This window comes from Impatiens glandulifera, chromosome 2, assembly GCF_907164915.1.
Source record: "Impatiens glandulifera chromosome 2, dImpGla2.1, whole genome shotgun sequence".
In the NCBI taxonomy this organism is placed as follows: domain Eukaryota; kingdom Viridiplantae; phylum Streptophyta; class Magnoliopsida; order Ericales; family Balsaminaceae; genus Impatiens; species Impatiens glandulifera.
This window is the reverse complement of record NC_061863.1, coordinates 60,902,885-60,918,624: the sequence shown is the minus strand read 5'-3', so window position 1 is coordinate 60,918,624 and position 15,740 is coordinate 60,902,885. Positions and strand designations below refer to the sequence as shown.

At 29.9% G+C, this 15,740-nt stretch overlaps 2 protein-coding genes across 4 annotated transcripts; both read right to left on the bottom strand.

Annotated features, from left to right (window-relative positions):
• Positions 1-847: 847 nt before the first annotated feature.
• Positions 848-2,352, bottom strand: LOC124926603 (cinnamoyl-CoA reductase-like SNL6). Of its 2 annotated transcripts, none has more exons than XM_047466855.1 (4): positions 1,977-2,352; positions 1,723-1,904; positions 1,429-1,632; positions 848-1,344 (listed from the first exon to the last, which is right to left on the bottom strand). In XM_047466855.1, exons 1-4 carry the CDS (start codon positions 2,236-2,238, stop codon positions 880-882), a joined length of 1,113 nt encoding a protein of 370 aa, XP_047322811.1. In that variant the 5' UTR covers positions 2,239-2,352; the 3' UTR covers positions 848-879. The 2 variants fall into 2 exon arrangements, with proteins under 2 accessions (XP_047322811.1, XP_047322810.1); XM_047466854.1 differs by having other exon boundaries at positions 850-1,344; positions 1,411-1,632; positions 1,977-2,349.
• A 5,925-nt stretch (positions 2,353-8,277) lies between these two features.
• On the bottom strand, positions 8,278-15,740 carry LOC124925465 (serine/threonine-protein kinase BLUS1-like). 2 transcript variants are annotated; one of them, XM_047465470.1, is made up of 21 exons: positions 15,502-15,740; positions 14,144-14,357; positions 13,667-13,921; positions 13,291-13,415; positions 13,109-13,153; positions 12,925-13,006; positions 12,664-12,732; positions 12,398-12,568; positions 12,225-12,290; positions 11,075-11,143; positions 10,845-10,994; positions 10,639-10,712; positions 10,237-10,440; positions 9,844-9,920; positions 9,652-9,725; positions 9,109-9,237; positions 8,988-9,030; positions 8,877-8,899; positions 8,708-8,769; positions 8,563-8,614; positions 8,278-8,484 (listed from the first exon to the last, which is right to left on the bottom strand). In XM_047465470.1, the coding sequence occupies exons 2-21, from the start codon at positions 14,318-14,320 to the stop codon at positions 8,449-8,451; spliced, it is 1,983 nt and encodes a 660-aa protein (XP_047321426.1). In that variant the 5' UTR covers positions 14,321-14,357; positions 15,502-15,740; the 3' UTR covers positions 8,278-8,448. The 2 variants fall into 2 exon arrangements, with proteins under 2 accessions (XP_047321426.1, XP_047321427.1); XM_047465471.1 differs by having other exon boundaries at positions 9,652-9,722.

Sequence of the window (15,740 nt, the reverse complement as noted above, 5' to 3'; positions counted from 1 at the left end):
CAATTAGAAAACTTAATACATTCAATTGAGTAATAACTAACCATTTCAGATTCTCCTTTGCTCCCTGTTCTCTCTTAGGGATTAAGATTATCCAAACAATTTAATTAATATATATTTTAATTTTTTTTTTAAAATTATATTTCAATTCATTGTAATTTATTTTTTTATTTATTTCTGCATTGTTCAGTTAAAAGATTTTTTTTATTTTTTTAATTAAATATTAAATAAATAAAATTAATTATAAAAAAATTATTATAAATAATTTCATGTTGACATTTATAAATATATAAATATTTTTTAGTTTGAATTCTCTAAATCATATTTAATCTAATTATGTAGTAATTAGTAAAATAGTTTGAATTATTGAATTAAGTAAATATAATTTGAATTTAATATAAAATAAAACAAAACAGATTGATTTTACCTGTTTACTTACCCTATAACCTTGAACAGGAGATAAATAAAATAGTAAAAAAAATATTTTTTATGGACTGTTTTGCCCTCAAATGTGAGAGAAAACAGGGAACAAAGTCAATATCTATCATAAATGTACTAGACTATTCAGGTAAAGATGTTTTAAATAAAGAATCAAATGTAATAAATATTACAAGAGATATGACATGAGGTATGATTTAATGACTTTCAGACAGTTAGGTAATCACATAAAGACATTGGGTGTGGTTATAACTTTCAGACAGTTAGGTAAACACGTAAAATGGTGTTCTTTAAATGAAGCACGTGATTCTTTTGATAATGTTCCTTTAAACTTGTATTTGTTTGTTTGTTTGTTGTGGCACAAGATTTGTAATTTTCAATTATGCAATTTTATTTAAATCATTGATACAACAAGACCTAAACAAACAAACAAAAGGAAAGAGTTTAGATTACATTATTATTGCTGTTGCATCCTAGTGTTGTCATCATTAGCTTAGAAAGCTTTAGATTTGATAATTGAAACCTTGGAGAGGCAGGGCTCGGGTTATTTCCGGTAATAATAGTTGCATTTGAACCAAGTTGTCTGGCCAAATCATCGGCCTCGGTCTGACATTGAACAACATTGTCAAAACAAATGTACCTTCCGAATGATTCTTCGTCGTCCATTGCCTCGAAAAGAAGTAAGTGTGCATCGGCCAGTCGGTGCACATCTACTGTTGCTAGCAAACCTTTTGCATACATATGTTGGACTCCTTTTAGATAGGCAAATGTAGAAGTGGGATTTCTGTGAGGAAATTCAGGACCTGTAACCAAACCAGCACAAATGGTTACAAGCCTTACTCTTTTTTGCTCACCTATTATCCTCCATGCACATTTCTCTGCTCTTAGTTTACCCAATGCATACCATAACTGCATTTATTTATGAATTATAAGTACCTTATTTTCAAATAAATTAAGGTGGTGTTATTTGAAAACCTTGTTTTTCAAGCATACTGATTCGTCGCTCCAACTATGGTGATTAATAATCGTACTCGATGAAGAGGAAGAGGAAGGATCGTTGTCACAGTTACTACTATCCTCCCGCCATAGACAGGCCACAAGCGACGAGGTGAGCACACAACGTCTGACCGTTGTTGTTCTTGAACATGCTACCATCACATTCTCGCAGGTTTTCAATTCTATACCAGCCATTGCTTTCTAATTGATTGAAATCAGAGAGCATGCAATTCATTGATTGATTAAGAATGAATGAAAGATTAGGGATGGAGGAGGGCTAGCTAGGGTTACCGAATATCCAGAAAGACCAGCTGGATCGATGAAAGCAGCAGTGTGGAATACTCCTTGGCAGCCATTAAACGCATCTGATAAGCTCTGAACTTCATTAATATCGGCTGTAACTGCAGTCAACATGGTTGTGCCATTTGTAATGTCTATGTTGCCTGCAATCTCTCTTAGTTTCTCCAACTCCTCTGTAAAATAAAACTTAATTCAAATTGAATGAAATAATTTAGAGGATACAAAATCTGAATTGGCTGGCTGACCTTCATTAGTGACGAGAACTCGGACGGAGTAACCGCGAAGCAAGAGGCGGTTGACGATGGCGATGCCGACGAAGGATACTCCGCTGGTAACGCAGATTAGCGTTTCTGTGACGTCGTGGTCTGATTGTAGAGCTAGCTTCTCGGGCTGATCGTGAAATCGGTCATCGTCTTTCCTACGTTGCACGGAGGAGCATGAAGACAGCATCTGCTTGAATTCCTTAATCTCAATCCGCTCCTCTTCAAATGGCCTTATCATCCCCATTTCTCAAGATTTTATTTTTCCCCCTTCTATAGCTCTAATTATATTTATATGGGAAGAATACATAAATACATCATTGTCAAATATGGTGTTAATTTTCTCCAACGGTTCTTCAATGGAGAAAAAAAGAAGCAAGTTTACAAACCGGCTACAAACATTATAAAATCTTACTTTTAATATATTTCAAACATTTTATATTGATTCTTATCTTTCTCTTTTTTCTAATAAAAAAAAGAAAAGAAAGTTAGATAAGATATTTTTATTTTGCCTTTTCTATGTGTTCTTTAGCATCAAATTTCTTATAATTCTTGATCTTTAGTGGATGTTTCTTGTTCATACCCTTCGAATTTGATGGTGATTGTGTTCGTCACCTTTTTAGTAGCAAAGGAGATGAAATTATCGGATTTGAAGTTGTTTTTCAATTTTTTTAAAAAAGTCACCGAATAAGATCTTTCAGTCGGAGGTCCTCTTACAGATATCCTCCCATTATTTCTACATGTTTCTCATTTGACATGATTTTTTTTTGGCGTTACTTATCGACCCTCAGTTAATGCAAAATTTAATGTCGCTCAAAATATTTTGTAAATATTATTCCGACGTCGTTTGATTAGTTTGTATGGATTGTTTTACTTCATCCCTCATCGTTACAGATCTTTAGAGTTGTCGATCTTCGGTCATTAAAATTTTAATTATTGCAATTATGTCGTATTATTCCGCACCTATATTTTTATGTGCAATTTAATTTTTGATATATAATTCAATATTTAATTAATGATTTTTTTTAATAATAATAAATTTATATTAAAATATTTTGAATTATATATTTTTTTAATAAGATTATTATTTTTTATTTGTGTATATATTTTATTTTACTTGTTAAATTAATGATAATTTTATTTAAATTATATATATTTATATAAAAATCTATTTATAATATATTTTATTTTGAATAATTACTAAAATATTTACTAAATAAATATACATAATAATTTTATTTTAAATTTGTAAATGAAATTAATAATTCTAATATATATATATATATTTATAATATATTATTAAACTATATAATTATCTTTTTAATATTATTAACTACAAATAAATTTAAAAAATATTTTTATAATATAATAATATTTGATTCTAATTTTTATTATTTATTTAATTGTATATTTATTTAGTAATTATTCAAACTAAAATATATTAGAATTAGAATTTTGTATAAATTAAAAATAAAATTATTATTTGATTTGAAATTAGGATTAATTTTAACAATTAAAAATAAAATATATACAAATTAAAATTATTAATCTTATTAAAAAATAATAATTTTTAAATATTTTATAACAAAATAATTAATATTAAATATATATGAAATCTTTGTTAATATATATATTTAAAATGAACTATATATTAAATGATGAAGGGTGAGGAGAGGTAGACTGTATAGAATTTTTTTTTTTTTAATTGTGTCACGTTATTGTCTTGCCAATTATATATATATATATTATTTGTATTTTTTTTTATTTTTTATAGCTAGACCTTGACATCGGATGAAGAGCACGTGATAAGCATTTCTCTTTACTCACGGAATCTCTGACATCATATCCAGATTGGCCGATTTGATCACATGCCTTTGTCTTTATTGACAGTATTTTTTAATTAATTAATTAAAAACTATAGCACATTTGACAGGTTGGTTATACTTGCCCAAATTTGTTACATTAAAATAAATAAATAACATTTGTGTTCATTTGTTAACATCTAGCCAGTTTTTTAATATGCATCATTTGGGATTCATTTCGGTTCTACTTACCTTTCACAAATTACCCTAAACTATTTATTTCTTTCAAATTATCCACATTTTGGTCACTCACCACTCTCTCTCTTTCTCTCTTTAAATAATTAAAATTAAAATATATTATCATATTTTAAAACTTATTAATTATTTTATCAAACAATACATTATATAAATTTAAATAAATTATATTGTCATATAAATGAAACATATTATAAAACTTATTAAATTAAAATATATATTTTATCAAAACAATTACATTATATAAATAAATAAATACAAATAAAACCTATTATAAAACTTATTAAAATAAAACATATATATTTTTATCAAAACAATATATTATATAAATTTAAACAAAATATATTACATAAAAATTTCAAACTTATTAGAATAAAAAATATAATATCAAATAATACATTAAAATAAAACTTGAACGTTCTATTGTCTTGTCTTCTTCACTGAGATCCTCATCATCGTCAAATTCGTCAGTGTCGAAGGTGTCGACTTCGTTTGGACTAACGAGAGAGTCAATTCCTACACTGTATTACGTCGATCGGATCTTTATGGCTAACATTGTTGGTGATGAAAGACTAGTTGTTGAGATGATATGATCGGGGGTGGTTGAGCAAGACGGGATAAATTAAATGATTTAATAGTTTCTCGTGAAGATGAGATGGAACATTCGTCTTCACACACCTAGGGTTGCGATTATTCTCCGAATGTCGAAAAAATAAAGAATAGACAACTTGTAGCAAACGCTAGGCCCGACCAATTCACCTTTGGCTCTGCAAAGATGGGCTCTTCACATAGAAATTATTTATGTATTGTCAACGTATAATGTCTTGTTTAGATGAGAACACTTGTTTGTGTTCTATCAAAAGTAAAACTTTATTATGGGACGAACTATCAATAATGTTTAATATCTTTTTATATAATTCAGCTAGTAAAACCACTAGACCGAAGATCAAAAATGTTTTTAACTCCAACATTTCTAAATATAACAATGAAAATGATTCAGGATACGTCATAGCTAGACTTTTGACACTATACCAAATATCGTCCCAAAAACCGATCAAATAATCACCTTCACAATGAATCTAGATTTTATTACGAAAACATTTTCAGACATTTTGATAAACCAATCAAACCAATCATGACTATACTTACATTTGCTCTTCGAAGCCCAAATATTATTCGGCTCCGTTGCAAATTTATTACACCATTTTGATAAAAGAACCTTATTAAATAAAATAGGATCTTGAATATTCAGACATCTTTAATTTGTAAAACATTTAACCTATATCAACTAACTATATAACAAAACGACGAGTTAAAAGACCCATAGAAATTTACACATCATTATTCATTTTCACCGCCACACTTTTAGAAAAATGAATAAAGACATCATATATGTGGGAATATATGAAAACACATTTTTAATAAGAATTAATCGAACCCCTTTTGAAATTATTTTATTTTTTTATCTAAACAGTTTAAATTTCATTTTAGTGGGTCCCAATAACTATGGATCGTAATTTAGCATCGATAGGTTGACGGAAGACTACCAATTCTGAACCCAATAAATTTGTCAATCTCATATTTTTTCTATTCGAAACAAAAGTTTAGAAAATATGTGTAACTTATTAAGATTAATTCAAATATCGAAAATATATCGAATAATCATAAAATATTTCAAATATGTTTAAATTTTCTTTTAAGTAACATGTCAAAAGGGAAAGCAAATATTATATAAAAATATATATCTTCTTAACCCACTGTTCACTCGACATAAAAGTTTCGAATTTTCTGGAAAAAAAAAACAATTTATATATACCATTTTTATAACAACCTTCTTCTCTGTTTACGTGGACCACTCCACAGGAATTTAATAATTTTAGTGATTAACAATGCTTTACTCATTACAAACAGACAAGAGCAACCTGGGGTGCAATTATTTCCTTATGAGAATTAAATGATGTCCAAACTAGAAAAGATAACCAGACTCTTCTATATTACATATAAACAAATTGAATGGTATTATGACCCCCACTGCCCATCATTTGGTCCATTGCATCAATTGCCATAAAAGTGATAGGACTGAATTATTCAAACTTTATTATAATATTTGTTTTTTTTTATTTAATAATATTATTTTAAAAATAAAATGTAATAAAATATTTTGAAATTATGATTTTATTTTTATTTTTAAATAAAATTAATAATTTTAATATATATATATATATTATTTATTTATAATTGTTAAAATATAAATTTGAATAAAATATTTTTAACAATTACTTTATTTTAAACTAATTAATATATATTGATATATATATAATTTTATTTAAAATAACTATTAAAATATTTATTAAATAAATACTCAACTAACTCACTTAATTAATAATAATTTAAAATAAAATATTTTGACACAATTATTTTATTTTAATTTTTTTAAATAAAATTAATAGTATATTATTATAATATATACTTTTTTTTTATTTTAAATTAAGAAACTAGCGTACCATACATTGACATTCATTTAACATGAATAATTATTGACATAGGTTGATGTAGTAAACTTATTTTAATAAATATAAAGAATTATATATATATTAAATAATAATATTTTTAAATAGAATTATATATAAATAAACTTATTACAAAAATTCAAATCATTATTTTAAAATATTTTGTTCTAAATTATCAACTTAGTTTAATTTTATATTTATTTAGTAAATATTAGAGTAGTTATTCTAAATAAATTGTATTATAAATTAAATTTTATATATATTATATTTTTAGTTTTATTGAAAATTATCATTAATTTTAACAATTATAGATAAATTATTATATATATATATATAAAAATTAAAATAATTAATTATATTAAAAAATTAAAATTAAAATCCTAATTTTAAAATATTTTTATTACTTTTTAATTACAAATAAAATTATGAAGTTAAAATATCAAATATTATAAACAAATAACTATATATACAAAAGAGTTTATTTTTATATATTTTACCATTCTGGGTCGAGAAATTATTATTATTAATTTATAACAAAATTAATATTAATATTTTATTTTTATTTTTTTATTATATAATTATTTTTTAAAATCATATTATTTTTTAAAAATATAAAAAATATTCAAATATGTCATAATTTAATAAAATACATATTATTATACTAGTTATATTTTTTCAAAAATAAAAATAGAATTTTAAGCAAAAGGAGTTGAATAAAAAAGAGTTAAATAATTTTTACAATATCTTACAAAATTTTAAAAATGATTACCAATATATATTTTTAAAAATTATAAATAAAAATTATTATTAAACACAAAATTTAGGGATGATAATGAATACATGTATGTCTGATACTCGTGGGTATCCATCCGATAGTCGGGTATGAGTATTTTAAATCGGGGTCGGATACGAGGAGAGAAAGAATGTACCCGGTTGGGTACGGGGTCGGAGATGGGGAATGTACCAGGCTATATTGATATTAAAATTAATTTTTTTATTAAAGTTTAATGTGTGACTTTTCAAATAATTCGATCTTATTCCTACTTCACTCTAAATATTATCATAAAAACATTACACTCTTACTTTAAATTTGTTATATTCTCAAAAAAAAAAAAATTTATATAAATATTTAAAAATTTTATTTTAATAACAAAATATTAATTTTTATTTAAAGAATTATAAAAGAATTATTAATATAATTATAAAAGAATATATATAATATATATAAAGAAAAAATGACCAAAAGATTAGATTCAGAGAGGAATTGATAATTTTTTAAAAGGGATAATTAAATCAATAAGGTAAAATTAAACACCTGAACCAAACACCTCAATGTAAAAATTAACACTTTATGCACATTTTTGCTAGTTTCATGTAGACTAACAAAGCATCAACCAGCTATTTAAAAATTAAAAAAAATGAGAAATTTTGTACAATATAAAAGACAAATCCAGCAACATTTTCCAAAAATTATAATCGAAAAAACTATTGAAAACTGCATGCAATGCAACCCACATAACATATGAAGCAATGTAAATATCATGTTAAGGATAGACTACTAGATTAAGTCACAAAATTTATGCCAAAACTTGAAAAGTACAGAAATCACGTTTTATATTTATACAAGGAGGGAGGGGGGAGGGAGAATCAGATTTGCTAGTATGTCGTCCTCAAGAAGAAGAAAATACTTAATTACAGTTATGGCACTCAGAACAAATGACTAAAAAAAGATGGTATCTCAAAATAATGAGTGTGGTCTCCCTGTATTGCAGTCACATATGATACACTAACAATACAATTTTAATTGTATTTTTAGCTGACCCACAAAAAAAATGAAATCAAACACCATCTTTCAATGGTAGTAATTGCAATCAAAAATAGTTTTATGTCCTATCTCTTCACCAAAGCATCCAGTTTCTTTTCCATCTACAGTAAGTAAGTAAGAAAAATTGCATGTCAGATCAGAATAATATTACTTTACCAAAAACAACAAAATCAAAATACCTGTGCATTTTTCGCCTTTTGTCTCTGTAATTCTTCGACGAGATTTCCAACACTGTCAAATTTCAAAGGTGGATCACTACATCCGGTATTGCAATGGAAAACCATCCAACTGTTTAGACTATTCAGATAAAAGTCTGTTTGTTACCTTTGCTGCAACTGAATCATCTGTAACTGCAGCTCTCTCTCCCTGTTTGAAATTGATGGCACCTATACATAAATACATACAATGTAAACCAAACACTTCTTTTTAACAACCTTTATCAGGATTATGAATCGCCAAAACATAAACTAATAGTAAATTTCTTATTTCTCACCTCAGTTGACTCCGTAGGCGTACCTGAATACATAAACGGATGGACAAAAAGTGAGCACGATAGTAGTACAAGAAAAATATTGACCTAGCACAAAAGAGATGATAACATTACCAGACATTTGCTCAACAAACTTCATTACTCTAAGTATTTCCTCCTGCAAACATTAATAATAATTCAACAACAGAAGCTGATTATTAAGAACAATAGACCTGATAATCACATAAAACAATACCCTCTGTATAGTATTCTGCTGCAAAATAAATTGCAAGAATGGAAGAACGGATGCAGGTGAAAATGTAGGGTTTACAGGACCGGATGAAGCTCCTCCTGAAGCTATAGTGGAGGATAACGTCGTTGGAGCCTGAACAGGAAAAAATAAAGGCAGCGGTTACAAGCCCATCATTTGTAAAAATTAAACTGCCAACCAAGCTTCCTAACAATGGTTTCAATATACAAATAGCAGTAAGGGGTCTGAATGAAGGAATGGTGAGATCAGTGCTGCCCCCATTTGGAAACACTTATAATTTTTATGTTTCCGGATCCATATGAGAAACAATCAATAGGTTTTCCAAACGTATATGAATCCAGATAAAATAAATAAATAAATAAAAAGTGTTTCCAAATGGGGTTAGTCTCAAACTTAAATGTTGGTGTAGTTCTCATGAATAGCTAGAGAAAACAAACTTTAAACAGATATTAAGAAAGACAACAGTCTAACATATGCACCAAGTCTTTTGCCTTATTAATTTGTATCCACTAGATGACTCCAATATACCTTTGGACTTAGATCAGCTGCAGTGACTTTGAAACGTCCCCTTCGGACAACTGCCCCGTCAGAAGTATCCTCTACTGCATCAACGGAAGCATTATGCAGAGAAATTAGACATATCTCTAACCAATAAAGTATTAAGCATTATGAAGATGAGACAAGGCTAAAGCAAGTAGATTTTAACAGTTGTAGCATTACCAATATCCTTCTTTTGACGGTAAGGTAATGGACCACTAAGATTCCTATCAGAAAGGGCCCTTGGTTGTAAATGATCCCTTCAAGTTCAAAAGCAATCATGTCAATAGGCTAAATTGTCTACATCTTTTGTTTTCCAATATGTACATTGGATTAGGCATGTTTGAAGATGGCAAGGAGTAGAAGTAGATATACAGGTTGAGTATTTTGCAGTCTAACTCCAGATAAATTGAAATATATCTACTCAATTTATATATTATACTCGCGAGGTGGTTAAAGGCAGTATGAATTGAAATATAAAACTTTGCCTTGCTCAGAGTCCATGACCCCTCCAACTCCCGAGTACATTTTGCTTAAGTTCTAAAAATCAGAACATCAAATAAGGAATATATTTACCTCTCCCCACTCAAATATTTCTTATTCCCAGAAATTATAGATCGCTGCAAAAAGCTACTTTGTCCCAAATTCTCACCGTCATCTCCAGCACCTTCTTTATCAACAGCGGCTTTTTCTGATGACTGTGTTTGACCCAGGTGTTCAGAATTTGGTTGAACTGATCTATTAGAAACTTCTTCATCCTCACAAATATCAAAGCAACCTCTGGAATGCAACAAATTGAAATAAACAGAGACATATAATTAAAGATAACAAATAAAAACTTCTTACAATTTGTCAGAAATATTTCTATATTTACAGCAGGAGCGGTAATTCTTAAGTTTGAAAGAAGAAGAACTAAAACAAAAATGAAAACAATTGCAGTCAAGTAAGAAAAAGAGTGCCCAAAGAAATGAATCATACTTCAATGCTTGAAGAGGTTGGATAGGAAATGCAGCAAGGGAACTGTCCAAGTTATCGAGCATGTTGATTTTATCCTGACAAAAAGAAAAGGTCAAGACTAGAAGATCAAATTAAACAAATAATAAAATAAAATAAGGCATATATAATCATATGTAGAGTAAGATTGAGAGAGCATAACAATTGATAGAGAGGGTCAATGGCCCTACTTTTTCTTGTAGTACAGCATCAGAATGATTTTCATAATCATTCCTGGGGAAGTGCTCCTCTTCAGAGACACTAAAATTATTATCCATGTCTTTTTTATTCCTACTCTGACTAGGGTCTAATCCATTTGAAATAGAATCATCATCCTGAATCTGCAAACAGAGAAGGAAAAAGAATAAAAACATGTGGTATACAATAGGATTCCAGGAAGATCACTCGATGGACTACATACAAGGGCTGCTTGACTCTTCAAATCCTCCAGGTTAAAATTCCAGGCACTAATTCCTCGAATGTACTCTCTCTGCACATGAAAAATCAGATCAAGATGTATAACATATGAAATAGCGTGTGTCCCTTCAAGAGGATATTAGTAATTGTATGCATGATATATAAAGAGCAACAATATTGTTAATCTATTACTTGTAAATTGCAAGAATAAGTGTGTTATCTTAATTGAGTGCATTTTCAACAAGATAGAGATAATTTCTCAACAGTAAATCCTTGAAGAACATTGATTACATATATAACAAAAATGGAAACCTCAGTTTTTTTGTGCTTCAATAAAATGCATAATCTTGCATCAATCGTGAATTTTTGCATCAAGTTTTTTGGATTTGTAAGGGCCTTGTGGGGAAGGGGGAGTATAGTCACTGGACAAATTCCTTAATTTTACAAAGTAACTTTGGCCTCAATAATTCGGCCATCTGCCTCCAGAGAAGACAAAGATCCTACAACCTTTAGAAAAGAACTATGTCTCCACACCAACAAATTTCAGAGTTGCTGTTATTTCAATCAAGGACCATCAGTAATATATACCGCCAAAATAGTAGCTTAAAAACCCCGGGCAACAAGAATAGTCATGACCACAGCCAGAAGGGAAAGGATAAGACAACACAGTAATCAATCAACCACACTATTATCAATTTCTCTCTTTAGAACATGCAAACTTGCGGTAATAGTGAACATATAACAATTAGGTACATCCAATGTAAGATAACCCAAGACATCCTACACAGGTGCATGAGATCTTAATAAGTGGTTAACCATGCCTGAAAGGCATCAAGTTCAAGAGTCTCATCACGGTTCAGTTCAGGTTTAGAAGATCATGTCTGAAGGGTAAAAAGAAAAAAAAAATGATTGAATCTGCCAACTCATAGACTCCATTATAGGAAAACATTATTTAAATGGTCACAATAGTGATCCACTTTTTCAAATATGACCTCAAGCATTGATTGAAGTGCAGACATTTTACATTTTGTGTTATTGTCAGGTTTGATTCTATAGCCTACAAACATTAGAAGTTGATGAAATAAAGCAATTGGTGATAGGCGTTTATTGTCAATGTACAGATAACAAACAAAATCTTGTGCAACAAACTGTACCTGTGATAATTGATCTTTGTCCTCGTATAAGGCCTTATTTTGTTCAAGAATATTAGCTTCTTTTGCCTGAAAAAATTGAAAGTCAATATATCAGTCAAAACCTAAAGGAAGTTGGTTACATCATAAACATGTTTTACCAATCCAAATAGACATATTGAGGATAACTAAGAGACCTTCAAGTTCATGAAACGTTCACCAAGTGGAGAAAGACCATCAAGAATGGTACGTGAAAGATAATCATATGAGCGTGACTGCTTAAAGAAGGAATGTTTCAAAAGTTTCTCCGAGGACGGACGTCTTTTTGGGTCCTTCACCAAGCAGGCAGCCACCAGTTCCTTGAAAGACTGTTAATACAACTGAGACTTAGAATTAATTCGACAATCTGAAGGGTGGAACTATTGGACAGGACAAATCTATAGTAAATAAACCAGGAAAAGACCTTTGAGAATCTCTTATCTCTCTCATAGTCGAGGCCTGGCGGAGCATTTTGTAGTGTCATTAACAAAACCTACAAATTGAGAAAATTAGGTAATGAATTCGGTTTATGCAACTAAATATCGCACCACAGCTTTTTCTTTCAGAGTACAAATGTAAAGTAGATGCTTGGACCCAAGACTGGTTTGCTAAAGAGTTTTATCTCCCAACCCACTCAACAACTTATCAAGATGGGGGAAATAGAAATCTAGCTTGAAATAATAACCTTCATAGGTGGATACTTGGAAAAGGGAGCATGTCCATGAGCGAGTTCAAGTGCAGTTATCCCAAAGGACCAGATATCTGCCCTGTTTAAATGATAAAAATTAGTTAGAATAACTACGAAAATAAACAAATATGTCATAAAACAGAAATCTCCAAATAACACATTAAGTCAGTCATGGACTCACTTAAAGTCATATCCATGCAACTGCTGCATAACCTCAGGAGCCATCCTAATAAAAAAACAAATCAGAAACAGACAAGCAGATCTAAAAACTTAAAAACTCACAACAACAACAACAAATGAATTCATCATAAATGATTGTTTCATATTTAACACAACTGGTAAAGCTTTAACAATAATATATACCAGCATGGAGTGCCGACAAATGTATTTCTTGAACGCTGCCTGTCCCCCGTATCAAACATGCATGCAGAGACTCCAAAATCTGCTAATTTAACTGCACCATTGGTATCAAGCAATATATTCCCAGCCTGTCATAAAATTTGATATGCATGAGCATAGAAAATATCAGATGAACAAGTATTAACCACATGAATCCTCATGATAAATTTAATTCCTGGGAATTGCTAAGAAATATCATTCTTAATCAAATTCTCAACCCAATCAGCTACATCATATATAAAGAATGTATCAATAGAGAAAATATGCAATTTCATGGCAAAAATCTGGTAATAGCACAAGAGAAAAAGGAAGCAATGATGCACCCATTTATCACAATTACCTTTACATCTCTATGAATGTGTCCATGGGCATGAAGATAAACGAGGGCTTTGAGAACCTCACGCAACAATGTAGCAATAACTGGCTCATCAAAACCTTCAGGAAAGCCCGATTTCATTATGTGAAGACATGAGCCCCCAGCCATGTATGGCATCACAACCCACAGGTAGTAGCCGGTACTGAATGAGCAATGTGCCCGCAAGAGGTTTGAATGATTTATTAAGCTCATTGTCTGAACCTCACGACGGATACCATCCTGTTTAGTTCAAGATATTATAACACACCAATACAAAGATATTTTTTTAATTTAAATATGCTTATACGAAATATTTCAGTACATCAAAAAGATTGAAATTTCCCAGAATTCGCATAATTAAAAAATCAAACATGGGAATACAAGAATTGGATGAGATTAGGGATGAAGACCAAAAAAAAGTGAAATAGAGAAGACAAGCATTGCCATAAACGGATTGCATACCAAGTCATTATTGCACTTTTCTAAATCAAGGACCTTGATTGCAACGATCTCATTGAGAGGAATACAGAGAGCTCTATAAACAGTTGCACTTACACCTTCTCCCACCTCCTCGTACAATTTGTAGTCCTTTGCGTCAACTGGGAACTTTTTCTCTGGGATATTTTCCATAGTTTTCATAAGGTCTACGGCATACCCTAACTGGTCGAAGATGTCCCTAGATGCGTGAAGAACTGAGGTTAGAGTAGAACCAATACTGGATATCTTCAGTAAAATTAACATATTGGCATTTGGAACAAAATTACAAAGATACAAATGATCTGACATACTTTTCATCCTAAAACAAAACCACCACACTATGAAGGTCATTTATACTAATACCCAACAAAACTTGTCCAGAAAAAAATATGAGATGAAGTGTCCAAAAATATTGAAGTACTTCTACAGACTGGCCTCCAAAAAATATGATTCTCTAATTTTGTCGTTTCGCAGAACCTGATATTTAAGTAAATTTAACGTATGCGGAATAAAAAAAGTAACTAAGTACACAATGAATGAATTCCCAACTTTAGAGCATTTAACGTATGCGGAAACAAAAAAGAATAAAGTACACAATGAGTGAATCCCAACTTTAGAACATTTAACGTATGCGGAAGCATGCGATCTTCACGAGAATCAAGTTACTATATATGTCAAGTGTAACTACTTTTTGTTGAGCTATAAGTTTATTATAATTGATGTTGACATATGTGTAAATATTCTAAAGAAACAGAACTAATACAGCTGGTACTAACTTCCAAATGGGGCAATTTGTCTCATTCAGAAGCACTTTTTCTTCTGAAAATTGCTTCAGACTTTTTCAGCAGAAGTCATAGCAGGTGTGCAGACTGCATTGGAAATCTTGGTAAATAGTTCAGGTTGACAGGCATACCAAAGGAAATAACCATGACAATGCTAAATCCATTACAAAATCTCAAGGAGTGTGATACATTTGAAATAAGAATAAGGACACGTGTATGATGGATCCAAAGTAGAAGATGATATACATGGTTCAGTGATCCCATTTTCCACATTTTGGCTAAGTGATCAAATAATTCACAACCACTAACAACTAATTTATCTTACTGAATCACAAAAAACATGAAGTGTCAATACAAATTGATGGGATCAAAGTGCTCATACTGAACCAAAAGACAGACTGTACCATAATTAAGTTGAAAATGTAAAGCTAAACCTGAGAACCAACAAATAAAATTATAGAATTTGAATTCGAACAAGAATGGGAATTTTGTCTACTCAAAGAAACTAGTCAGTCGAAAACATGAATCGGATATTGAATTGCATATGTCTGGAGTACGGACCTAGGGTTTTATTAGGATAAAAATGAATGCGTGATTCACGCGAATTGAATCCTCGTTGTTTACTGAATCTTCGATTGAGTGATGGAGAGAGAAATCCGCAATCGCAGCACGTCGATACCGGCGAAGATCCTTCGCCTATCCCGCCATGAACGATGCAGAAGAAGAAATGTCAGATTTAGTTCTTCCAGCGGTAGTAGCTTCAGTTCTGTTTATGAGATCGGATCACACCCGTTGATTAA

Bases quoted from the DNA above. Each gene is read 5' to 3' on its own strand.
- LOC124926603 (XM_047466854.1), bottom strand. From the start codon at position 2,238: ATGGGGATGATAAGGCCATTTGAAGAGGAGCGGATTGAGATTAAGGAA. The intron at 1,633-1,722 runs GTAACCCTAGCT...TCAATCAATTAG, and splicing joins CTGGTCTTTCTGGATATTCG to AAAGCAATGGCTGGTATAGA. The intron at 1,345-1,410 runs GTTTTCAAATAA...AAATAAATGCAG, and splicing joins CAGTATGCTTGAAAAACAAG to TTATGGTATGCATTGGGTAA.
- LOC124925465 (XM_047465470.1), bottom strand. From the start codon at position 14,320: ATGAAAACTATGGAAAATATCCCAGAGAAAAAGTTCCCAGTTGACGCA. The intron at 13,922-14,143 runs GTATGCAATCCG...TGAACTAAACAG, and splicing joins AAAAGTGCAATAATGACTTG to GATGGTATCCGTCGTGAGGT. The intron at 11,144-12,224 runs GTACAGTTTGTT...TTTCATGTGCAG, and splicing joins ACAAAGATCAATTATCACAG to AGAGAGTACATTCGAGGAAT.